Source organism: Athene cunicularia (genome assembly GCF_003259725.1).
Source record: "Athene cunicularia isolate RWA chromosome 6 unlocalized genomic scaffold, athCun1 chr6_part1, whole genome shotgun sequence".
NCBI classification, from domain to species: Eukaryota; Metazoa; Chordata; class Aves; order Strigiformes; family Strigidae; genus Athene; species Athene cunicularia.
The window spans coordinates 8597090-8623069 of NW_020799105.1; the positions used below are offsets into that span (position 1 = coordinate 8597090).

At 34.6% G+C, this 25980-nt stretch overlaps 1 protein-coding gene across 1 annotated transcript in view; it reads left to right on the top strand.

Moving 5' to 3' along the window:
* LOC113481452 (protein FRA10AC1) overlaps window positions 1-25301 on the top strand; it is a 25970-nt gene extending 669 nt beyond the window's left edge. Inside the window, exons 2-14 of the mRNA XM_026851097.1 lie at window positions 3613-3689; window positions 5652-5744; window positions 5828-5873; window positions 7344-7420; window positions 8099-8182; window positions 8664-8748; window positions 14525-14570; window positions 18721-18834; window positions 19787-19829; window positions 20959-21083; window positions 21663-21701; window positions 23023-23107; window positions 23414-25301. Coding sequence (XP_026706898.1) covers window positions 3613-3689; window positions 5652-5744; window positions 5828-5873; window positions 7344-7420; window positions 8099-8182; window positions 8664-8748; window positions 14525-14570; window positions 18721-18834; window positions 19787-19829; window positions 20959-21083; window positions 21663-21701; window positions 23023-23107; window positions 23414-23456 — 957 coding nt within the window. The 3' untranslated portion in view covers window positions 23457-25301. The remainder of the gene's footprint in view (window positions 1-3612; window positions 3690-5651; window positions 5745-5827; window positions 5874-7343; window positions 7421-8098; window positions 8183-8663; window positions 8749-14524; window positions 14571-18720; window positions 18835-19786; window positions 19830-20958; window positions 21084-21662; window positions 21702-23022; window positions 23108-23413) is intronic.
* Window positions 25302-25980: the final 679 nt, after the last annotated feature.

A 25980-nucleotide genomic window follows, 5' to 3' on the forward strand; every position in this document is an offset into this window, starting at 1 on the left:
CTGTAAGCAGGCACGAGCACAGATCTGTGTGCTGGACAGATAAAGGGAAGGATGGGAGTGACACTTGTGAGGGGAGTAGCAAGATTAGGGCTCAGGTTATGAGCCATGAAATGGAATATTGTGTAGGATTATTTTGCCCTTTATTTTTCTTTTTTCAGACTGTCTTTTTCTCTTCAGCTGTGTGTTGTGATCTGGAGTCAACAAGGTGCTTGTGTCCATTTCACTAATGTGTGTTTACCCCATTGGACAGGGTTAAAGGAGGTGCCTTTGCTGGATGTAAACACTTGTAAATGCTGTGCAGGGGAGCCTGCAGTGTCCTGTATTGACATCTCCTCTGTCTGCCATCTGTTGGGTACAGTGTTTGTACATTTACTGGTTTTGAGTTGCTGTTTTTTAGGAGCCCTAAATTAGTGGGCTTGGTTCTGTCTCCAGAATCTGCTTTGCTATTAATCTAAAACGTTGGGATTACTGAAATGTCAGTGACTTAAATGTATCCCAAACCATATTGGTGCTTGTTCGGTTCTATGATTTCAGTTAGTTTTGTTTGGAGAAAAAATTTCCAGAACTGATGCAACAGACAAAACACACTGTACCATTTAAGTTACATAGCTTTCAAGTTCATATTTTGATAGAATGCTTGGTATTTACCCTACTAATTTACTAAGAGCATTCTGAGTTCTATCAAAGCGAACATTATATTAAACAGTTTATCAAATAGTGAAAGTAGTTATTTTAATTTTTCTTGACAATTTTGCATGTCTGTGTCAATATATGTGTCTTAAATCTACTAGCTTGGACACAAAGTTTTGATATCTGCCCCTCTTTTACTACAGTTAATATTAAATACAATTTCCTTATCTGGGATTGTTATTTGGCTTTTTTTTGTGGAGAAGGGGAGAAATCAGTCTTGAAGTTTCACATTAATCCAGTCTCAGTTTACACTTTCCTTCTAAAATTGAAAGATTCATTTATGGATGAGATTCTTCGGTGGAGTTAATTTTTATGTTCTCCCTAAAAGTCAGGTCATCTTGTTGATTCCCTAAGACATCAGGTCAGTAGTTGTTCAGTCCTGGTCTCCAGGAGTGCCATCCAGCACTGCTGGAGCTCCTGATGTCAAACTCAGCTTCGGTACAGTACCTGCCCATCCTGCTGTTGTCTTTGAAGGGCTGACCTAGAAGTGTTAGGATGTGGGTTATACTCTTTTTTACTCTGAATTTGAGTGATTGTAGTGATTCAGAGGAATGGCCGAAGCTGTGAAGAGCTTTTCTGTCATTAAAGCATTCACTCAAGACCTAGTCCTTAGCCATGCTTGCCCATATCAGGGCAAGTCCCACAGTCACAGCTTTCCAGAAGGCAGTTACAAACTTCTGAGAGCCCTGCAGTATGTCTCTGTTGAAACAGCTGAGCAGCTTTTCTTGCTTTTTTTTTTTTTTTTTTGTGAGTCATTCCCTGAATCAGTTGGGAGTTGATTACCAAGTATGTCTACTTCATTCCTGGGGCCCATCATCCAAGGGCAACCCCTTGTGGAAAATCTTTATTTGTGCTTTTCTCTTCTTGCCTGTTTTACATGTCATCTGTCTCGTGTTGACTTTCATGCACATTGTATTGGCTTGGACTTTCTCCCCTTTTGAGTGTGAAGGAAGTGTTCATTTCAGAAGCATTAGTTTTGCCATTTAATATACTACTGGATTACCATGGTATCTTTAAAATTTAGATGCCAAGTATAAATATATTTGCTGCACACTCATAATGTATTCAGCCTTTTTTAAAGACCACATAAACTTAATTAATTAAACTAGTGACAGGCTTACTGTTAGAACCACCTCAGCGAGGAGACCTGCATCTGAGCCATGTATTATTACAGGACTGTGCTGGGAGGGCTTTACACTATTGCTGCTCTTTTGCCAGGGCATGAGGCCCACTTACACCAGACACTGCAGATATCTGCTGTGTATTTTTTTGGTAACTGATACTTTTTGTGTCTCCTGGGAAATAGAAAACATAAAGGCAAATCAGAAAGTTCTGATTTGCTTTTCTTCAAATATATACATAGATGAGAGCTATGTCATCTTCAGAAGAGTTAGAGTGGAAGGAACATTACAGTATTAAAGCAAGGAAAAAAGGTGCAATTTATTATTATTAATAAAAATATTTTTAAAAAAAAATCTTAAAAATCAGTCCTTCACCAGCAGTGTGACAAGATTGTGTTTTACATACTCTGCACGACACACACACCAGTTGTTGATGTCAGTAGAGGATACAGCTGACTCTCCAGCACAGCATTTCTGGGAGGCATTTGCATCAAGAGAAGGCACCTCATCAAAAACATCCTGAAGAGATGTGTCTTTTTTGCAGATTTTTTTTTGGACATATTTTTATCTGAGGAGGAGTATGATTGTAGGTGATGGAGGAATCAGCAATGCTGAATCAAATATACTGGTTTTCTAACCCAGTTTCTTTTCTCATCCACAGTCTGAATTACCAAGATACTTAGGAAGTATGTGTCAAACCTTTCCTCATGCAGATGTGTAATAACCACCCATCTTGTTTTTAGCTCAGTTGTGTAAATGTTCCAGCTGTGTAATAGCTTTTTTGGTGTCAGTGCTGGTTTGCACAGCTCCCAGCTCTGGCTGTTCTCTTTCTGTGCTACCTCTCCAGCTGGCTGGTGTAGCTGGTTGGGGGGCTCTGGATGAACTGTCAGGATACTTACCTGGGCTAAAATAATCTTTTTTGGATAGGATCCTTCGTAACTTGGGTGAGTTGTTTGAGCAGGTTCATGTGTAGTTTCACAACCATAACTGAGCAACGGAAAGGAAGGTACCAGGGTAGGAGTGAGGGAGAGGAGGTGGGATCTACGTAAGCCACTACTTCTGTTGAAAGAGTTGGACTTGTAACTGAGCCTTTGAAAATGGAGCTGATACATCTGGACATCAGTCAGTGCTTGATTGTTTGATGGCATTAAGATATAGGATATTTAGATTTTCTTATATGTATTAATTTGACAATGTTGTAGTCCCAAAGTCTGTGGGGAAAAAAAAGATGTCATTTCATGGTAGGAATGTTGTGCTGATTAGCCAGTACATTCTTGTAGGCATATTGTTATTTTGTATTTTAGTTATCATTTCAATCCGCTTTCCAGCTACCAATGTAATGTTGTACCACAGCCCAAGAAACTTTTGTTCTCATCTTTGTTTATGAAATAGGCACAAGCAGTTGCTGTCCTCCAGCCCTCTCAAAGGAGCTGCTGCGGAAAATATTCACCTTTTTCTTACATAAGAGAGATTGAAAGTAAAGACCAAACATGTTTATCATACTTTTGGTTATCTGCATCTATGTGAAGATTAAATATGGGGACATCTGCATATAAATTATTTATAAAGTGATCTTTTGACAGACTGACGATGTCTTTCTTTGCCCTGTGTTATTTGGAATATACTCTGCATTGTCTGTTGAATTTGATTTGGTTTAGACATATGTGAGAATTTGCACTTGCTCGCTTGCTCTCTGTCTTTCGCTCTTTTATTTATGCATGATGGATAGTACTAATTTCTAGTTATGCCATGTCCATTTTACATTAGCAGGTGTATTGACTGTGTTGTGTATTATTTTCAGGCACATGGCTGTGGAGGCTATGATTCTGATTTTAGTGATGAGGAGAATGGAGAGAAGTCTGTGCAAAAGGCTAAAAGGTAATGTAGTACAGAATTAACACCTTGCATTATGTATTTTGGGCAAATGGCCTATTGCTATCTATAGACGATTATGCTGTGGTATGTGAAGTCTGGTATTGAAATAGTTCTTGAAAAATCAATCTTTCTGATCCTGCATCTTCTCAAGTTAAGCTTGCCAAAGCATGTTGTTTCACAGGGGCAGCTGATTAAGATCCATTCTGCCATGTCCATCTGGTGTCTGTATGTCCCTCAGTTCTCAGAGCAGAGTGTTTAATTTTTCTGAGCATTAGTGTCAACTGCTGGGGTTTGGCTACGCTGTTCACTTCACTGTGATTCATCAGGACACATGGAACTGCTAAGAGAGCAAGGCAAAAAAGGCCAAGTGGCAGCAGGCTTTGTAGATCTGAAACACCTGCTTGGAGGAAGTGAAGAATGGATGCTACTTATTATTTAATTTGTGAAGAGACTTGGGAATTGGTGAATTGTGTTGTAGTCAATCCTTGAAATGTAACTACACATCTCTTATTTGAGATCGCCTTTGCAAGTTCTTTCAGTGGTTTACACAATTTGTGACCTTGAATTTTGTAGTCTGATCTCATTCTATTATTAAGATTTTTATTTATGTATTGATTTTGCTTTGGCCACATAGTCCTTCAACACTTTCTGGACTGTACTGAATATTTTGCCTATATTATGCATATCTTTTTCTTAACTTTTCTTGTTTCTCCTTTGCTCTGTTACTGGACTTTATTTAAGAAGGCTGTCTGGAGACTTTCGTAGGACTCTTGCATGTTTTCCTTTGTAATAAAATTGAAAGAATGGGTTTTGTAGGGTCTGACTGCGTTCTGGGAAAAAAAATTTGGGTTTTAATCATTGGAATAATAGCAGGCATTGTGCTGTTCCATTTATTTTATAAATATAGCTGTTCTCCATTAAAACAGTGACTAGTTTTGTTCAGTTTTCATTTTTTTTAAAAGGCCATTACACATTATACTATTCCACTTCCTAGGTGGAATGTTAACTAATCATCATGAGCCTTTTAAAAATAACATCATTACTCTTGTTCTGGCATACTATTGCTGATTCCTAGTAGGGCTCTTATGTGGGTTCACTGTATAGGTATATATCCTTTTCTTGCTCTATGATAATATTTATTTTCACTTTAAGGAAAATATTAGTCTTAAGTTTTCTCCGTATTGCTGTTTTATGGAGTCTCGTTATGGGAATTTTGTGCCTACAGATCCTTTTGAGCAATCCATAGCTTGAAATATAAATTCCCTGGCTTGCTTTCTACAGGTTTCCGATTTCCATTCTTTCTGCCAGCTGATAATTATGGAAAAAAATATTTTCTTCACCTCTTTTTGAGGAATGAAACTAACTAAATACACCTTTTGCTAGCTAAAGGGCATCACTTTATGTTTAGCGTTTTATTACTTTGTTGAATTCTGAAAGTATGACAAGTATGGTTCACAACGCAGTTTAAGTTTTAAATTAGTGATTCTTGTGATTACACTAGGAGAGGCAGAGCTATGTAATGAGGTGTTGAGACATTACCATGAAAGAATGGGATAGGGTTACTAGCAGTCACTCAGTGAACATACTGTCCTTTCTATTCCTACTTGGCTGTGTAACTCTGATTTATAGGGGACTTTAAACATAGAGTGAAACTGAGGAATCTTCAGGGTTTCTTCACTGTGGTTCTGTAGTGATAATATTGATCAAAATAAATACTACAAATTGCTGTTTTAAGCAGTTTTCTTTAAATACTAACTGTGAGCAAATGCCTTTACTATCTTGTTCTGCCAACGAATCAAAGTCTAAGCTGATGTTGGTTCTGAAGTTTGGTTTTACTCATGTTGAAACTAGCAATATAAACAGTTTTTGTTACTCAAGTTAGTGCAAAGTTTGGCATAGGGAAATTTTTTTCTGTACGAAAAATTCTTGACTAACTTTTCTTTCTTTCTCCCCCCCTACCTTTAGTATAAAGGAAGATGGCCTTCTGACAAAGCCATTCCAAAAAGCAAAACAAGGCAATGTGGTTCACAGACAATTCGCAGCTGAAGAATGGGATAGGTATCTTTTATCTATTGCTTTTGTGAGACATTTTTCACTTAATGTAAAGATAGCTTTCACTCAAACATATTTGTTATTAACAGGGAAGAAGCAAGAAAAAGAAGATTTCACTTGATAGCAATGGATGCTGTATCCTTCTATTTAGTTTTTCTACATGTTTGAAGATGGGGTGCAGGCTATGCATTATAGTGCAATACTGGGATTTCTCAGTTATCACAGCAGTTGACAGTGCAGCACCAGATACTAAGTTGTTCTCCAAATTAGCTTCTTTTTGTTGCTGAGATGTCTCTGAGAATGCCTCTACTCAGCTGAGGCATTTCCAAATTCTTCCTATGTGCTTGTTTGTTCTGTTTGGGACAAAATTATTATGCAGTGAATTTTATTTAAACTGGCACAAAGACACTTTCCTCTTTCAGTTGAGTTTATACAGAACATAACTATGTAAGGTTGCTATTATCTTTGGACAAATACATTTCTACTGGAAATTTAAGAATGTATTAGATAATTCAAAAGTCTTATACCTTATTTAGATCACTACTTTTATCCTTATCCTTTTAGATTTCTCCTTTTATTTAGTTTTCACCTGCGGTAATCATTACATGCTTTGATGGAGTGTATCTGAAATACCATCAGTTCCTTGTCTGTTTAAATAGCTGTTCTTCAGCATTAACAATTAATAAATAGGAAAGTAAAGACTAATTAAATATGCAAAGACTTACTTAAATCTGGAAACTCCGTTAAACAGAAAGTAACTTCTGACCTGCTTAGAATTTGGCGAGACGCTATACAAACCATTGTATGCCTGTAAAGGGAATGTATCTTAAATAGTGCCACTGACATTGTAGATTGTCATAAGCCACAGAAAAGTCCATATATTCTAGAATAGCTACAAAATCCATTGTGTATGTCCTCACTTGCAGCTTCAGAAACACTATACAGGTTAATTGAAAATATTTAAAATTAGCCATATATAATGCTTTTTTTTGGTGAAAATGCTTATTTTCTGAATAAGTAACTACATATTTTTTCTCAAATTATGGTACAATATGTGTTTCAAATCATGTCTCTGAGGCCAAAGTGTTCTAAAAAAAGTATTCTATATTTTTCTATGATTTTCATCTCCAAAGTAAAGCAGGTAACTTTTATTTGTATGTTGATGGTAAAATGTAATAAATTGTTCCATTTTAGTAGCCAGACTTATTTTTACAACACAATAATACAAACCTTTTTTAAACCAAAACTGCAGTACTAAGAAGCTGTTGCCTAAACTACAGCTGAAAAAAAATGAACCCAGTTTCTGTGTATATGCATACAGAGCATCTTTCATAAAGGAGGACAATTTTATAAAGGTCTGGCAGCTGAATGAGGTTTTGAAGATGGAAATGCCTTGAATTCCTGTATTTGGAAAGTAGCTTTTATGAGAGGTTATTAAGTAAAAACTGATAATTAATATCTGTCTGTCTGGAAATTACAGCACTGATTTTGAGAAAAAAAAAATCTTTCTGTTAAGTACATAAAAAGGTTTTATTTTTTTAGTTTTAAACTGTGGTAAAGTAAAAGAAGATAAGTTCTGAAACAATCCTTAATTGGTTTATTTAGTATCAAAGACATAAAAAGTTTGTGAATGACTACATTTTATACTATGGTGGCAAAATTGAGGATTTCCGACGTTCTGGGTGAGTCCCATTAGCGATCTTTCTCTTCATGGCCCTAAAGCTCCCCTGTTATGTAAAGCCATCGATTATGTATTATAGCTTGGGGGGGAGGTGAGGATGTGGCTATGTATAAAATTACTAAATATTTTGGTCACAAATTACAGTCATTTTAAATATCCAAAACACAGAATTGCCTTGTTTCTTTTTGCACCTTAGTTTTACATAAGAACTTACCGTGAGCTGAATTATTCTTGGATTGTTATGTAAAAGGAAAGATGACAGTTGAGCATTAATTGAGGGTACATTGAGAGATACCTGGCAGTACCTTCAAAATAACAATCTGAAATACTTTTGAAATGTGCAGAATTGCTATCCACTGTCCAGAATAATGATCACCTTCAGAACTATCTATGCCTTCTAACATTACTGTCTTCAGTAAAAAGTATAAAAAGTATTTTCAGAAAGGGTCAAGCCATCCACAGTTTCAGTGACCATTTTCCACTGTGTATTTTTCATTTGGGAAAAGGTATGCCACAGAGTAAATTTTTTATAGTCTTGTTGCATAGCAATATATTCCTTTATGCAGTGAGGTGGAGATCACAACTGTGAGATACTGATGTTTACCGAATTATTATTTGGCTGAATTTTCATTTTAATGTTATATTGAACTAAAAAAAAAAAAAATGTGTCCTTTTGTAGAGCAAATGACAAGACGGATCTTGATGTTATCAGAGAAAATCATAGATTCCTATGGAATGAAGAAGATGAAGTGGACATGAATTGGTACCTGGAACCATTATAGAACATGCTATTTTTAGATCACTTGTACTAAATTTGTGGTGTCCCCTTCTAAAAATTACGGTGCATACTTAGTGATCATTCTTTGATCTTGAATGCATTTAAAACTAAAAGGATTTTAGGAGGTGTTTCATATTGTAATATTGCTCAGTGGCAGAATGAATTGCTGATAGAAAGAACTATTTGTGCATTCTCTGAGATCCAAATGACTGTTCTGAAAACTCTCAAGGAAGCCTAATTTGAAAAAACATAGTTTAATTTGTGCTGTAGATATATTTTAGATGTATTTGTCCAGTTTCATCGAAGTTACCCCTTAGCTCAATGAGTGTATTTCTGTTGCATTTCTAGCTCTGCAAATTGTGTTCTTTGGATGAAACAGCATGTCTTTGCCTTGTTAATGTCATTACAATGTAAAATTAATTGTATCATGTTCTGTATTTAATTTTAAAAATACCTTTTTTTATAGGGAGAAGAGGCTTGCAAAGAAATATTACGATAAATTGTTCAAAGAATACTGTATAGCTGATCTCAGCAGATACAAAGAGAATAAGGTACATTTCATTATTGTAAATCATCTTGGTTTTAATCTATGTCCCTTTTTAAAAATTGCCTTATGACTGTGGATATGTTGTGAAACCAGAATGTTACTACCCCTTCCCTAGAAAGAGTTGTGAGAACTTGTCAAGTTATTTAATAAGCAGCAGCAGTTTGAATCCAAGCATTGTCACTGCCCCAAAAATGTGCTTCTGTGGGAATAGGAGCATTTCTGTCAGATGGTGTTTTATGAAGAGGTACATTGTATGCAAGAAAGGCAGAAAATGCGGAGAGGTTAAGTAGAGAAGGCTAGAGAAGTTTGCCTCGAGAGAAGCAGTAGATGAAGCCTGAAAAATCCCAGGGAATGTTAGTTGTTTTTTTTTTTTTAAAAAAAGGGTCTAAAAAGAGAGACTTTTGTACTTGAATGCTGGCAGAAACAATTTGGAAATGTCTGTTCTAAGTCAGCATCTTTTGCTGGTGTTTTTTTTTTCTGTTTATGGAAACAGGATTTATATGTTCCTTCTAAATAAATAGAATATCTTAAGAGAAACAGCCCAATTCCAGCACCAGTTTTTCTTCTTAACTGTAACAGCATTTGTTGTAAGTTTTTGACTGACCGACCTCTTAGCCAAAAAGAATACGTGAATTTTCTATTGTGATTTTGCAAAGAGTGGTGCTGAACTCAAATGCACCTTAGTGTTGTTAGCACATAGTAACAACCCAGCCCTGCAAACGGTGTCTATATAATGTTCTTTGAGACCGTAATATTGAAAATTACATTCACTGGTATTTGCAAGGACTGGGCTTAAATTCTTCGTATGAAACAGAAAAGATGATAGCCTTCTAAAGAAAACTGTAACAGAAAAATACAAAAATTAAATTTAAATTAACAAAAAGCAATGCTGAAGATGTCTTCCCTCCTTTTTTTTGAGTAAATTTGATTTTATTTTCCTATAGCTGTATCATATCCCCCAATCTCTGCCCTGCCCCCCTACTGATTTTCCCTTGAGCATGCTTAGAGATTTTGTTTCTTTCACTACTGTGCCAAGTTTCCATATGTTTGCTATCTTTTGTGGGAAACTGTTCAGCCCCAGTTCCCTTTATTTTTTTACTTTTTGTGTGCGTGTTGTGTGAACAGTGTTTTTGCTGTCAGACTTCAAATGTGGCTGTCCCAACTCTGAGGTCGCTCAAAATTCCTATTTATGTTCCTAAGTCATTACCTGTATTTTTGGAATTGCTGTGTCAGCATAACTGCTGTATCATATAATTTGTTCTCTTATCTCAGGTTATGATTTCTGTTCTCAAATATGTTCTGACCACATGAGAGTCCTTTCTTAGAAGTTCTTAGAAAAATAGAAAAAATTAGATTTTTCTCAGTTATTGATTTATCCATGCCCATGTTTGGTATAGATGGTTGTCAATGCTTTTTTTTTTTCTTGGAAGTCAGAAATAAACTGCTGATCCCATTCACACCAATGGAATGCAGTCTGTGCTTTCAGATTATTCCTGCCCTGATTTTTTTTCTGCATTTCCAGAAACTGGAAGTTGGATATCTTTAGCTCCTCATGCTTTCTGTTTTGCAGTGCTGATGCTATCAGAGCTGCAGGGTATGTAACAGGCATCTCAGCTGGCTAAGCTTTTTTAGTTGTTGCTGCTGATGCTTCATTTTGATACAGAAAGAAATTTTTTACAGTGAGAACATGAATTCACTGGAACAACCTCCCCAGTGACATGATAGAGTCCCCATCATTGGAGGTTTACAAGATGTGATTGCACAGGGTGCTAGATAATTGCATCTAGGTTCCCTTTCCCACAAAAGGTTGGACCAAATGATCTTTTGAGCTCCCTTCCAACCTGAGCTGTTTTGCGCTTCTATGATTCTATATCCTGCTAGGTGGTGCCAAAGTAAAGTTGGAGATAGTTTTCTGTGATGTTTTTAATATATATTTTGCATACATTGAGACTTGCACATATGTACTCATCTGTTTTATTGCAACTATAATTATTTTGCTGCTAGGCAGAATCTTTGAGCCAGCTAATTCTTCTAAAGACCTCTGCATAGAGATTGTAGCTCAAATCTTATTTAGAACTTCTGGAAAAAAAGACAGTTTTTCTAAGTACTGGATAATTATAAGGCCTAGTTTCATAGGAGGGGCTCTCTTAAGGACTGGAAAATAGCAGAGCACTTGTCAAAGACTAAAGCTCAAAAGGTAACAGTAAGAAGCCCCAAGATACATGAACTCCTGAGGCCACAGCTGCACTGCAGTCGCTAGTTCAGACTGTTTCACTCGCATATGTGTGTGCATATACACATATGCAGACACAGAGATGGCTGGGACTCCCCTGGTCCCACAGCAGATCCCCCTGTTCTCTCATCCTTACAGATACACAGGTGCTCTCACACCAGAGCTGACTGGTGGAGACCTGCTCACCCTCCTTACTTCTAGGCCTCTTCATATCGCTGGTGGATAGTTTGCCTTGGTGCTCACACACTCACTTGCACACCTGCACTCACCTTGGTTGCTGACACCACAGGCAGACTGGACCCTGTGACCCACAATCCCACTCTTGTTTGTGTAGTTAGGACGCATAATCTTTTTCCTTCTCATTTAATGAGAAATGCCAAGGTACCCTCTGGTGTGAGGCTGCTTAGCGACACTGGAAGAGTGTGCTCTGATAGCTCTTGCTTGTGATGGGTCTGTTACATCTTAGATTTTCCTAAGATAAGAATTTTATAGGTCAGTGTTGTCTTTGAACCTTCAGTGCATCTTGTCTGCAAGCTTTGAGGCTGATAAAGGACTGTCTGTATTGTCAGATAGTTTAGCTCTATTGTCAGTTTTACAGTGGAGTAGGGGAGAGTGCTCTGCATGTAAGTTTTACTTTGGTACACATTGGACTAGAAATGTTCTGTTCTCTTTGCTGTCTTACTTTCCTAGAAGGGTTCATATTTGCTGTCTCTGCTTTATTTTGTAGCTTAACAGATTGAAAATATCTTCTATTTGCTAAGAAATGAAATCTGTCTGACGCCTGGTCATTAAACAGAATCCTTTTTATTCTTTTGTTTTCATTTCCAGATAATTTTCAGGTTTCTAGGCCAACTTGTCTTCTACTTGGTAGTGTTAGTATGTTCATTTTTGTCACTGTTTTTCAGCATTAAAGGCTTTCCTGTGAAAATAAAAATATGGTATTTTTCCTGAATGTTGTCTACATTTTTTATGGAAGAGGTGACTGTGAACATGTTGGTTGTTGCTGCAGCCAATGCATTTATACAAGCACTCCATATGTAATTTGGGAATGTTACTGTTTATGGATATTAAATGGTCTTTCACATTTTTAAAGCTATAATTTCTTACTATGTTAGCCATTTGATACTCTTGTAACATATCTGCTTTGGAGTTGTTCTACTTGGTCTTGGTCTACCTTGTAGAAATAGCTCATTTAGGATCTTGTTGAACTTGTTTAACAAAGACTATGAGGCAGAGTAAATGCTGTCTGCTGACAATGCTTTTGCATTCCTTAATATTGCAGGCTGACTATTCAAGAACCTACTCTAATTTTTAATTTTCCTATATAGTTTAATCTGATCCTGATATTTTAGCTTAGTTAAGGGAATTCAGTTGTATTTACTTTTTATTTTATTGTTTCTTCTTAGCCTTGGTCATTTTCCACTAGTTGGTAGAAGAATGGCAAAATGAATGTGGATGAGGACAGCTTTTGTCCTAGATGCACTACAGGTGGTTCTGGCTCCCTCCTTGTTTCTATTTTGCTTATTTTTCTCAATATTATTTTTAAAATACTCTGCAAGGATATAATCTGATTTATATCTTGTTGAGTCAAGTTTGGACTGTGATGGAAAATTTGTATAAAAGTCTTACTTCAGTAGCAAAAGTGAGCATGGATAACTTGGTGATTGATGAAGTAGCAGATGGATTATGAAAAAGCAAGCGTGCAAATAAGGTCAGATTGTTTTGCACTCTTTATTGCCAGCAGCACACACATGCAAAATTGGTGCCAAAAATACTGTTGATGTTTAATTATAAACTTGCAGTATTTTTCAATTGCATCGCAAGCTTATCAGAATATACTGTAAAACAGCGAATATCCTTTAAAAAAGCAAAAACAATTACCATCACTCTTTGTATCATCTGGTTTCTATCATGAATTCTACATTTACGGATGTAGTTTACATTCTGTTTTCACTGAACTGTTCAGCACACTTCTTGGTTTTTACAATTGCTTAATTTTTGCTTGACTGGAGTGTGAGTGGTGTAATGGTACTTCAGACCACACTGACAATTTGTAGAGTAGGCCAAGCACAGCCTGATCCAGCCTTAGAAAACCGTCATCATACACAGTATGAACTCAACACACCAGAACCTGATCTTCTGTAATTTATTTATCAGTAAAACCAGTAGGTGTGAAAACATTGTTTATGTTATAATACCAGTTTGAAAATTAGTGGACTGATTTACAGAGCTAAATATTTTTTTGGTGTACAAATTTTTAGTTTTCTTAGACATCTTCTATGTAATATATTGACTTGGGGAAAATCAGTGCCAACAAAACAGTTGATTACTGATGTCTTTCTGTTCATATTTTTCAGCTTTGTTATTAAGGTGCAAATCGTTTGTTTGCTAGTATTGCACATTCTTAGAAGCTAAAACTTTTGTTTCCCTGTTTTTTCTGATCTTTGAACCACATACCACTTCATGCATGAGAACTCCATGCTGTTGCTCTTCAGATAAAGAATTGTTACGATTTATTTAAAAAATCAACATTAAAGACCATACACAGCAATAGATATCAGTACTTCTGTACAGTGTTTTAAAATTAGATTAAAAACATTGAAAATCAGTGCATTACGGAATTTATGCCACTGCATCTACAAAATGCATGTTTCTGTGGGTTCAGTCTATGAGTGCGCCAAGAGAAGGTTCATATTCCAAAGGGTGTTTTGGAACTTGGGTGACAAAGATGGGCTTTGCAGCCATTTTTGTACCTCTTTGATTTTGTTACCCTTCTTTCCCTTCTTGCCTCCCCATGTTTTAACATGATGTTCAGAGTCTTCCGTGCTTTGCTTACAGAGCAGCCATTTTATCTTGTTATCCTGTGTCGATGAATTTTAAATTAAAATACAGGATAGCCCTATTTGGAGAAATTGTATGCCTCTCAGTTTAATCCACTCTTTCTACTTGTTAGTGAAAATAAAATTGACTGTTCTCACTACTTCCCTCTTCAATCTTTTAACTAGCCTACTTTCCATTTTGATATGATGAAGCAGATTCTACTAGAAAACGAAAATAGTAGATGTGTTATCTACATGTGAAGTTTCTAGGCAATGCAAAGAGAAATGCAACTTAGTTGTTGGTTTGATTTGATTTTTTTTTTTTTGGTCTTAGTCTTTAGGGTGTAAGAGGCGATCCATTGATATGTGCTAATATGACTTTTCAGTATTCCGGTGGTCTTCTCAGTTTGTAGAGTAAACCAAATTGCAGTGAAGTATCTAGTAAAGTCAGTCTGTCCTAATTTCCTATTTGTTCTTCTGCCTGGTATGAAGCCTTGTAGAAAGTTGCTAGTCAGTACTGAACAGCATCTACTGCAATTTGAATTGCATGTGTGAATTGGAATCTTTCTGGTGTGCAGAGGAAGACATATTTTTAATAGAGAAAGAAATGAAATTTTACTAACCAGAATTGAATGGATGAACCACATGCAGGACACCAAATAACTGAAATTAGTCTGTATATTACTGAATACATTGACTATTCACAACTTAATTTTGGTTCTTAACAGTTTGGATTTAGATGGCGACATGAGAAAGAAGTAATTTCAGGAAAAGGTAATGCTGTCTTTCCTTTTATATTACATTTCTCCTTGATACTGTGTTTTGACATAATTTTGTGAGATAATATTTGACAATACCGGTAAGATTTTCAGATAATAATGGAGAATAAATTAACCTAACTTTTAATTTTGCTGGTTTGTGCCGCGTAGATCTAGAGTGCACACTGATCTGCATATATTAAAATTAAGAGAACATATGCTTTATTTTCACAAGGTCAGATGTGCAATGAACACCAGCGTAATGCATTTGATAATGTAGAATTTAATGGATATGTTTTTCAGCTGCTTTTACTCCAGTCATTCTATGTTACCTCATTAGTCTTTGATACCTTTAATTGAAATCAATACATTTCCTTATATTCTTAACAGTTTCTCCAGTGCTGTTTTGCAAAATGTTAACTTTTTAATTAAAGTTCCATGTGTGATGTCTGTTTTGGGCTAAATTGGTTTTAAAAGCTTTAGTGGCATTCAGTGGGAATGGTTGTCATGTCTCCCAGTCCTATTTCTAAATCAGTAGCTTATTCTGGCTGCTTCTGTGTGTGAGTTCTTACCAATGTGTTACTGGGACTTTGCACAGTGGTGTCTATTTCATGGCCTGGGTGCATGGACTTTTTCAAGTAGCTGAACAAGCAAGAAAATGATGTGAGTATGTTGCTGTTACTGTTGGTAGATCTTCACACATACATATGGTTTTCAGAAGTCATGCATGCACATGCAAGAAAATTGCATGGAGTGATACTGTTGATCAGAACAGTTCTGTAAACAGCTCTGTTCATGGTAATACATTACAAGAATTTAGAAATAGACTTTTAAAATTATTATTATTGTATTTCACAGGAGGAAGTGAACATTAACGGTGGGGGTTTTTAAGCTATAACGGTTAGAGCTCCTAAAGGTAGTTGTAGTCATATGTTGCATTCTGCACTACAGATTATATTAACAGATAGTTACATTTGATATATGCTTTATCAAATGCTTTAAAAAGATAATTAAAATTAATTGAGAAATGAGTAATTTATGAACAATTATGTCTTCATGGGGAAAAAGAATTTAAAGCTCCATTGTACTTCTAATATTCTGGTACTCCATATTTAAAAATATGGAATAAACTGGAGAATTGCATGTTTTAAGCTTTTTAATTAAATCCTAATGGAGTGTGCACAATTGGAACGTAGGAATTGAGAAATAGTATATTTCACCACTAAGGGGCACAAGAATTCAACCTTGTGTATTAGACGTTCTTTTCAAGTGCAGTTTCAAATGCACTTTAAAAAGGCATGAGTCTTTAATGCCTTTCTTTTGCTGTTTTTAAGTATAAATAGGTAATATAAATTGCTTTATTTAAATGTAATAAAGCATTAATACCTACCTGTCTGATAATTCATATTAAAAAAGGGAGAGCATGTGCTTATTTCAGCTGTGCAGTAATAGTGGTGAGGAGAACCACTGCTGGTGGATTCTACTTTGGTTTGGGGCATGTTAAAAAGGGAAGATAGGAATGGGTTACTCATATTTGATTGTTTTGTTTTCAGTGTCTGTCTTTGTAAGGTTATGGAGAAGAAGGTTTAGGATGAGTGCATGGAGACGTATCACTTGTATTACTAATTGTAGATGCCAGATTATTTTTTTCTTTTCTTTCTCACTCCAGTCTTTTGCCATAGGTGTTTTGAAAGAAGGTCCTATTGGAGATTGCTGTAAAATGTAACCTTAATGGCAGTTAATGGTGTGATACATTGCTAGTTTCAATTAATGGTTCCACAAAATGGGCCTTTTCTTGATTGAAATCTTAAGGTACAAACCCTACTTTCAATTTTATCAATCAGTGAATAAGTAGGCACGAGTTGGTCTGAAAATAAAGCCTTGAAATGAAAAGATTTTAAGCTATTTAAAAAATACATTTGACATGACTTCCTAACTACTTTTTCTCTACTTTCAAAGCATGAATAGTAAGGTATGGCATAAAACTTCAAAGTAAAAAGGCAAAAGGCTATAGTGGTAAAAGGTGTCTGTAGGAAAATAGGTAACAAGTTCATTGGGTAGAGATGAAATGGAACTTTTTCAGCAATATGCAGAAAGAGCAAAGCTGAACATGTGGGCATATGTGCTGTTTTCTACTTACTTTATTTGTAGATTAAGTAGTAAAAAAAAAAAACCAAAACCAAACCCCAGACATGATTTGGAAAAATAGGGTTTAATACCTGCAAATTGATCTACTCTGAATTTTTTTACTATTTCATTGCACTAACATTTCACTTTTACCATAGTAGTGTCTTTCTTAGCCTATTTTATATATGTATAAATACACATATAATATGTTTTACCTTATTTAAACAGATGTTCTTCCAAACCTCTTTCCATTTATTTTTTTCATATTAATTTCTTCCATGGAAAATAGGCAAGGTATCAGTACCTGGATAGTGCACAACCTGGTACATCTGAGTTCATTAAAATCAGTCTTGGCTCTCTAGATATTCTTAGTATATTTAATTTTCAGAGCTTTATTTAGCTTGTAGTGCTTATATTTTTCACCTATTCTGCTCTTCTGCAAGAAGCAGAAGGTGCTAATAGTTTTTGAAAGCATACATTTAAGAGTGAGATTATTTTCTGAACATGAGTTATAATTCTGAACATCAAGGCAATAACTTCCCTGCAGCTTATAGCAATGTGACAGAACTTAAGATGGAAATGGAATTTTCAACATATATTTTCTCACTTATTAAAGTATGTAACTGTCCTCTTGGCACACTGTTTTTTGTGTCTTCCTTTCTTAGACATATAACTGTGAGAAAAGTCATGTCTCAAGTACTGAATAATCTGGTTCGTAGTTCCCTTTGATTTGGGTTCTCCATATATACGATGGGGATTATAATTTCTTACTTTGCAAAAATAGTTTTTTTAATGCTTTTATGACAGTCAGATATACTAAGTGATAAATACTGCTGAAAGTGAGTAATAAATACTACTGAGTGATAAATACTGCTGAAAAAGCCTCCAGAAAGAGTGGAATTCTGTATTCAAATCAAGGTTTGAATACGTGGGTTTTTTTCAGAAGATGTGAATTAAACAGAGTCTGGTTAAGTTCCGAAAAGTTTTATATAGTATAAATTTTTCCTTGTAGATTTTTACTTCTTTATAAAGGATATAAATTACTTCTGATGACATGATAGCCATATCTTATATAGGGTTAAACATACTTAATGTATATCAATTTAAAACTTTTATTTTTTTAATGGGAGTCCTGGGGTTTTTATGGTTCAAGTGTTAGCATTGCAAGTGGTTTTACATCACAGAACTGAAGTATCTGAGGACACTGCTGATCTATTAGTTAGCAGCTTAAGCAGAATGTTCTGAGGTTAATCATTCACCAACAGTCCTGGTTGTGAGCCTATTAATACACATCCTTACTGCCAGCTCTGCATACAAATCAGTCTTCTGCAAAGGGAATATATGTATCTTTATTACTGCAATATTGAGAATCCAGTGGTGTAAACAACATTGATTTTAAAATAGTGTTGTATTTAACATAAGAAACCCAAGGAAGCTTTTAAAGCTAATATATGGTTTCTCATAGAACTGGATTTCCTTTTCTTAAAAGTGTTTATGAAAAGTCATTAGAATACAAATGGTATGTCCAGTATATCAGGTAAACTAGTAAGGTATTAAGAACATAGGCATCTTAATTTTGTACATAGAACAATTTGTACATAAATTTGTACATAGAACGATACTTTGAGTAGTTTGGTGTTACTAAACATGAATGTCTGAATCACACCTCCTGATCCATCGTCCTCTGCTAAGTAAATAAAAATTCAGGATATAGAAAGTATCCTAGTGACACTTATTTCTTCAGAGTTCCGTATTAGGCCCATTATTTCATAACATATGCTTTCATCTGTATGTTGTAAAACACAGTTCAAGTTATGTTTCCTTTGCAAATATGCAATATTAGACAAGTTTGACAAAGATTACTTTGTCATTATCTGTTATTATTTCCTTAATCTAGATGTTTACTTTTAGATTTGTGCTTTTTTCTTTGAACGAAAGAGAAAATCAAAAGCGAAAACTGAGCAAAACTGGAAATAATAACCCAAACCTATGCATGTTAATCACTAAACCAGAGTTTGCTCTTTTTGACCTCTTTAAAGGTCAGTTTTCCTGTGGAAACAAGCACTGTGATGAAAAAGAAGGCCTGAAGAGCTGGGAAGTCAATTTTGGTTACGTTGAACATGGTGAAAAGAGGAATGCACTTGTGAAATTGAGTAAGTCAGCCCTTAAAGATATGTACCCTTAAAAGAAGGCAAATATCTTGTGCTTTAAAAGCTATCAAGTGAGACCCAATGATAATGTTATTAGTTAATGTAAAATGCCGAATAAGAGATAATTTGGTTAAATTAATTACCGGTACTATGATGGTCTTGATGTAGAGAGAATGGCTATTATCATTATATACAGAGTTGTTCCAGCTTGGCCACTTCATACTGTATGATTGGTGGTGTCATAATAGAATAACTGGTTATAAGCTGTTTTGTATACAAGCATGTCTAGTTTTAACAGACTATACTGCATCGGAAGGAGGGTTTCATCATTGTCGTTGCTTAATCAGTTACATGGATTAGGAGTCAGGGCTTTGAACCAGACAACTTCTTACACATGTTCAGCTCTACTGCTTTTATTTTTAATACTTAAGTTTTTTCTAAAATTCTAACTCTAATTAAATCACTCCCTTTTCCATTCTTGCCTCTTGACTGAGATTTTCTTACTCAGTATTGTGTAGATTTGTTATGTATATCAGATAATTAAACTTACCACAGTTTACAGTTACTTTGTGTGAAACAAGCTGATGGTGTTTCTTCTTTTGTGCATAAGACACTCCATGTGTTAGCACTTGGTCACTGATAAAAGCTCTAAGAGACTTTTGGTATAATTGTAGCACAATTTGATCCGTCCACAAAGATCCATAAAATGGGATATCTGTACGTGATAAGTAAGCACTGATACTTTTTTTATGAAGAGTTGCCAGTGTTAAACCTGTGGTCTTTCTCTATGTTTAGTAAAATCTGGGTTTGTACCGAAGATTAACATGGTATTTTTCTCAATGCTGGCTGCAATTGGAAGATGGTGTTCTATCTTGTTTTATATATGTATTAGTAAATTTTGTTAATTATGCTTATCAAATACATAAGTGTAATGTTCTCATCTTCTCTTTTTCAGGACTATGTCCAGAATGTTCCTCCAAACTAAATTTTCATCACCGGTAATGAAATACTTTGAAAATATGGGGGCTGAATTATTGATAGGTTACAGTTATGATGAACAACAAATAGGGGGAAAGCTTCATTTATTCCGAAACAGATTCTGTTCTGGAGTTCTTAGAAAGTCACTGGCTTGACACTACTGAGAATTAAATATTGTTGTGCTAATGAAAGTACAAAACCCTTCAAACTGGAAGAATCCCATCCCCACCCCCACAAAAGTTTCCTTTCCTTAATTCCAGCCCAGTGATTATTTTTCTTCTCTGAAACTTTATAGAAAACTCTGTCCTTTTTTAATTTTCTCTTTTGTTGTGTGTAATAGCTTTAATACTTTTCCTTTTCTTAAAAATAATGGATTTATGTGTGAGTCGAGTATCTATGCTTTGAAATTTTGAATTTGAGTATTTTTTCTTCTTTGAAAATCACTTATTAATTAGGAGAGAAAAATAGTGGATTTTGAACCTATAAAATGTGTGCATTAAGATTTAATTTGTTTTTTAAAGTTTATAATCTTACTGAAGTCGACAACTACTGATACTCAGTTTTTATGATTTTCTGAATCTGTGTGGCTTTAACTTAGTTGCATGGCTCAGTGATTAGGCCGTACAATTACCTGAAAAGCATATGAAAGCCTGTGTTCATACAATAAGCTTATATAAGTAATGCTAAAGATAAAATACATAGGTTTTTGGTCTGCAGCAGGTTCTTAGGCTTGAGATTCTTCTACCTCAGGTTTTGTCTCTATCAAATACAAAAATATATTTTAAAACCTGTATTAACTATTTTTCTCATTACATATATACGAAATTGTTTGCTAAAATATAAAATAAGATTTCAATATAAATTAGAATTTGGCATGTTATAAAATTATTTTCTTTATTTATTCTTTCATTGCCAATTCACTGGGTTTGTTACCTGCATCAGTGTCATTTAAGCAGCTTTAGCATTTCCTGTTCTTTGTCTTTAGCTATAGAGCTCTAGTGTTTCTGTAGCACTTTTCATTTTAACTTTTTTTCAGTTTAACTAGTGATAGCTTTAAAAAAAAAGACAACTGAGTGAATTAAATATTTAAGGTTTACTCTTGCTTGAGGAGTACATATAATAGAGAAGGTCTACATTCATTTTTTTAAGGAGGAAAGAAGTCAAAGCGCACAAGAAAAGAGGAACAGCTTCACCAAACTATAAAGAGCCAAAAGTTAAGAAAGCAAAATTATCTTGTTCAGCAAAAAAGAAGTCCAAAAAGAAGACCCATGAAGGTAAATTTTAAATTTTAGACCTTCAGTTTTTGAAATATTCAGATATGCTAGTTGAATCTTAGTTTTGCTATAGCTACATATGTGTAGATATATAATTATGTATAAATACAGATATGTAATTTTCTTGACTGTGTAACACAGGTAGTCAGAATTTCTTAGGTAGAATTTTCTGGGTGCACAAAATTGATAAATTTGAAGGGGAAAAAAAAAATATAAATTTCTTACATTTTACAGAGAGGGAGCACCTTTTGAAAAATAGGCATTGTAAGAAAAATTTGTCCAAGGATTGGACACTGCATACCATAAAAGGCTTCGGGGTTGAAAGCCTTGTGGAAATGTTAGATAACCTTTTTTAAACCACAGATCTCAGGATAATATATCTGAGCTCAAACTGATGATGTTTGAACTCATGCAAAAAAATCCGTTTGCTGGCTTTCTTTGAACGTATGGGGGCAGGGGGGGATGCATTTGCACATATTTACTTATAATATGTTGTGATAGAAACATCCTTTTAAACAATTTAAGATAATGGATAAAACCAAGATAAGCCTACTGTTTTTAAATGGTGTTTCTTTCCAGATGAGGTTTCTTCAGAAGATTCATATAATTCTGATAAAGGTATTTTAATATCTTCTGCATTTTATGTTTTTGTAATAAGTTGTATTATTTCATGGTCATTTGTCATTGGTCTTAGTTTTATTCACTGGCAGTTTTAATATTTCATAAGATGATAAGAATGCTGTGTGAAAACAAGCAGAGATATAAAGGGTCAGAATAATTACTTACAAATTCTTGGAGAAAAACTGTAAGGAATTTAAAGAAGGAAATCTTTTAAGTTTAAGTAAAGAATAAAAATGTGGGCAGATAACAGAATGGAAATAATCAGAAAAATGAGAGGTCATGTTGTTCCAGAAAAGAGTAGAGGGTGCAAAAATAGGTACATTGTTAATAATTACACAGGTCTAGGTATGCAAATATGTGCTGTGTAAAGAAAGTACTTTTCCGATAAAATAACTGCTACATTTCCCTTCAAGGAATGATAGTAATATATACTCTGCTCAAAAAATAATAGATTTTTAAATAAATCCTGGGCTTTAACTAAAGTATTTTCCAGCTACCACCTGTAAGTACTGCAGAGACCTACTTGTGGGTAGATACTCCCAGTGACTCCTTAGGCAGTGGTTGTCTCTGTATCTCAGTAATTTCAGTCCCAGTTCTTTATTGATGAAACAAGCCCCGTCTCCTGGTCATGCCAGTTGTTGCTGCAGACTGTCTAGAAGGGATTCAGTGTTTCCACTATTTCTCTGCTGTGCTATACATTTTTAGGAATGTCATCAGCACCTAGGTTTTCCCAGCTAGATACAGGAAGACCTGAAGCATTGTTCTTATGACTTTTACCACGCACAAAGTCTCTGCTTTTCAGGAAAGCTTCTACTGGAAAATTGGGGGGTTTTAGATCAGTGCATCTCGTTTTTGGTTTTCACTCCTTCTGTATAGTTACATGAAACAGTTATGCAGTAATCCATATTTTCTGACAATTTCACTGATAAATCACATTTGATAAAAGGTGTCATTCAAATAGAAGTAATCGATTCATTTAATATCGTGAGTGGAAACTGTATTGTAATTCTGGGGTTGCAATTATAAACCCTTAATTTTAGAAACAAAGTGCTATACTGCTGTTGTATCAAGATCAGTGTTTTGACATGATTGTTGTTATGTTTGGTCAAAATATTTGTTCATGATATCTAGGAGTCTTTTTGATTCTGTATTGAATAACATTGGAAAATGTTTTCATTTTCACTTTATGCATAGTAAAGTGTTCTTTTTATTCTCATGGTTACAACTAGATGTTGCTCCTAGCAGTATACCATCTACATTTTAAAAATGATAAATTCTTTTAAAATTTATTTCATAAGCATTTTAAATTTTTTTACAGATTCAGATAACAGCAATGTACAAGATGGTCCTTCAGATGCTGACTTTTGGAAAGGTCCTCTAGAAGAAGTAGATGAAAAATCACGGTTGGTTTGATCTAGTGAACTTGTAACCAGTAAAACAGCATCCATTCAGAACTACAAAGGCAGAGATTTTTCCTGAGCATTTTGCCACATGTTCTGACATTTTAAATTATGTCAAATTATGTCACTGCTATTGCACAGATAAGGAAATATGAAGGGTATTGCAATGTAGTGAATAAGTCAAAATGATCTATACCAGCTAAAAATTCTAATCATAAGTCTGCAAAATCTTTTTCATATGAAGATTGTCTTCTAGGTACAAATCCAAAGCAGAACTTTCTTTGACCTTTTTTTTTTTTTTTTTTACAGGGAGGAAGAGTTTGATGAGTATTTTCAAGACTTGTTTCTCTGAAACTTGAAATTGATGTAGGTTGATTTTCTTCATGAATTGTCAAGATGAAAGTCTGGAAATCCAGTCATAATTAGAGACCAGAGACCACTTCTTGCCATCATACCTTTCCTACAGTCACTCATAGGAACCATTTGGGTAGATTATATTTTAGAAGGCTTCAGATCTAAAAACTTCATTTTTCTTATGGTAGACTATATTCATGAAATACGAGAAATAATTTTTTTCAGTTCAGTGCAAAAGATATATGCCACCCAAACTTTAAAGTAGGAAGGATGTAAACAAACAAGAACATAGTTTATTGACATTACATCATGGAAATTGGCTGCTTTTTATTTTATTCCAAACTTCAGTTATTGGCAGATTTTTGTAAAGGGCCATTTTGGAAGATTCTGTTCTTAATTTAAAGCTATACACTTTAATATAGTCATATTTCTAATTTATTAAACAGGAGTTAAGAGCCTTAAGTTTATTGGTCATGTAGACTTTAATAGTCAGGTATTAGTTTCTGTAAGTATTTTCAAATGCTATTGCAGAAGTTCAGTTTTTATCAAATATATATTGTGCTTGAATTAAGTAAACCATATCTGAAATGTCTCCCCTGCTTTTTAAAAAAGTTTTGTTCATTGTGACATTGGTTTAGATTTTAATTATAATTCCACTTATAAAATCTGGTTAGTTAGTGAAATTTTTGATGTAAAAAATAAAGTGTGTGGCTTTCTACTGGAGATGTTCATGTCACTTATATGTTGTTTGTGGTTTCTGATCTCTTTATACCAGCTAAAAATTGACTGAATGTTAATCCTTCTTTAAAGTGTAATCCTAAATATACAACTAAAGAATGAATATTCCTTGAGAAACACTGGATTAATCTTCCTCTTTGAATTGCAACACATCTTTAAACATCTTTATTTACGTTTCCAAAGAAACAGTCTGCACATGAATAGCTGCAGTGGCTATTTTTTGTTGGATGAAAATTACTTTGGATGTAAAGGACAAAATTTTTTTTTTTCATTTAAATGTTCATGTTAATCTGAGGAAAATTAATGTTGTATAAAATATATTTTTGATAAATCCTACTGTAGATATATTTATAGAAAGTATTTATAATATGGATTTGATGTGGAAGATGCAACAACAGAGATGGTTGCAGTGTATTTATGAACATTTTACATTAATAAATTGAGAACTCTACTTACAAATGTTACTTAACATAATTATATTTTGAACAGTTTGTACTTATATAATAGCTGACAGTACAAGAATGTATTTAGGGTGTCCTTGTGTAAGATAAATGTAGCCTTGCATGAAGACTTCTTTAGGTAAGAAGGTGGATTTAAAGGTTAATTCTCTGGCATCTTGCAAGCTTGGCTGAGAGTCAAATCCAATCTGTGCCAATCTCCTTACATGTATGCAACTTGCCCAAAGGGGTTTTGTCAATGTGTTGCTGTATTTATTGCTTTAAGTATTGTATATTATGTGTTCTGGATAACTAACTCCTCTTTGGGGCTTCACAGTACAGTTATGGTACAGTATACATATTAAATACATCGTTAAATACAGTTTGAATAAAATTTCAACCTTGAAGTAGCTTTTTTTAGTATCTGCATTTAATACAGAAAATAATACATGATACCTAGTTTTATGTGGTAACTAAGTTTGCATAAACTATTTAGTCCATTTGTAAATAAGGATGTAATAAATGGAATTTTTTTTGTGGATTCCTTTAATCTTGGGTGATAGTAGTACACAGTTTGATGTTCGTAGAGCACTCTCAGAAAGGTAGATAATATGGAAAATCATTCAATCATTCTACCTTCTCTGAATGCTGAGGGTGCTTCAGCGGGGGGGGGAAAAAAAAAAAAAGTATGGGTCTGCTTTCTTTAAAGGAGGAAGAAAAGGCAGGATGGAGTCTGCATGTCAAACTCGTTTGCAGGAACTGCATTTGACATCTATCTCTTCTTAGATTTGAAACTGGTTCCAGTGAACCTTCAGATCTGTGCATAATGTACTAGACATTTCCTTCCCTTAGCTGCAGCAGGAGCTGACTTCATGAGTCCCGAGTAGAAGGTGTGGAGTGAACTCTGTCATTCTTCAAGAATAAAAGGTTTTGGTACGGAGATCGTTGTTTATGAAGGGCTAATTTATGTGCAGTCTGTCCTCTTGGTTGTAGAGAGGGAGATAATGTGAATTCTGCTGTGCTCTATTACTGTTGTCTTCTCCCTCCCAAGATTAAATTGGTGTCAGTTCATTGGTTTTCAAATAGTTTCAGTTACTGCATGTTTTAAAGGGTGCATTGGGAATACATGAGCCTTTTAAAATGCCTTTGGATGCAAATCCTGCTGTAGATATACTGGTATAGTTATCTTAGTGAACTCTTATTTGTATGCGAAGTATGATGTTTACCATCTGCCTCTTTTTAGATTTTTACAGTAAACGGTGGTGAGTTTAGGAACTGTGTGCAGAGTCATTTATACATGGGCAAAACAGTGGTTTCTCTGAACTATGGCTACAATTTAAATTTATC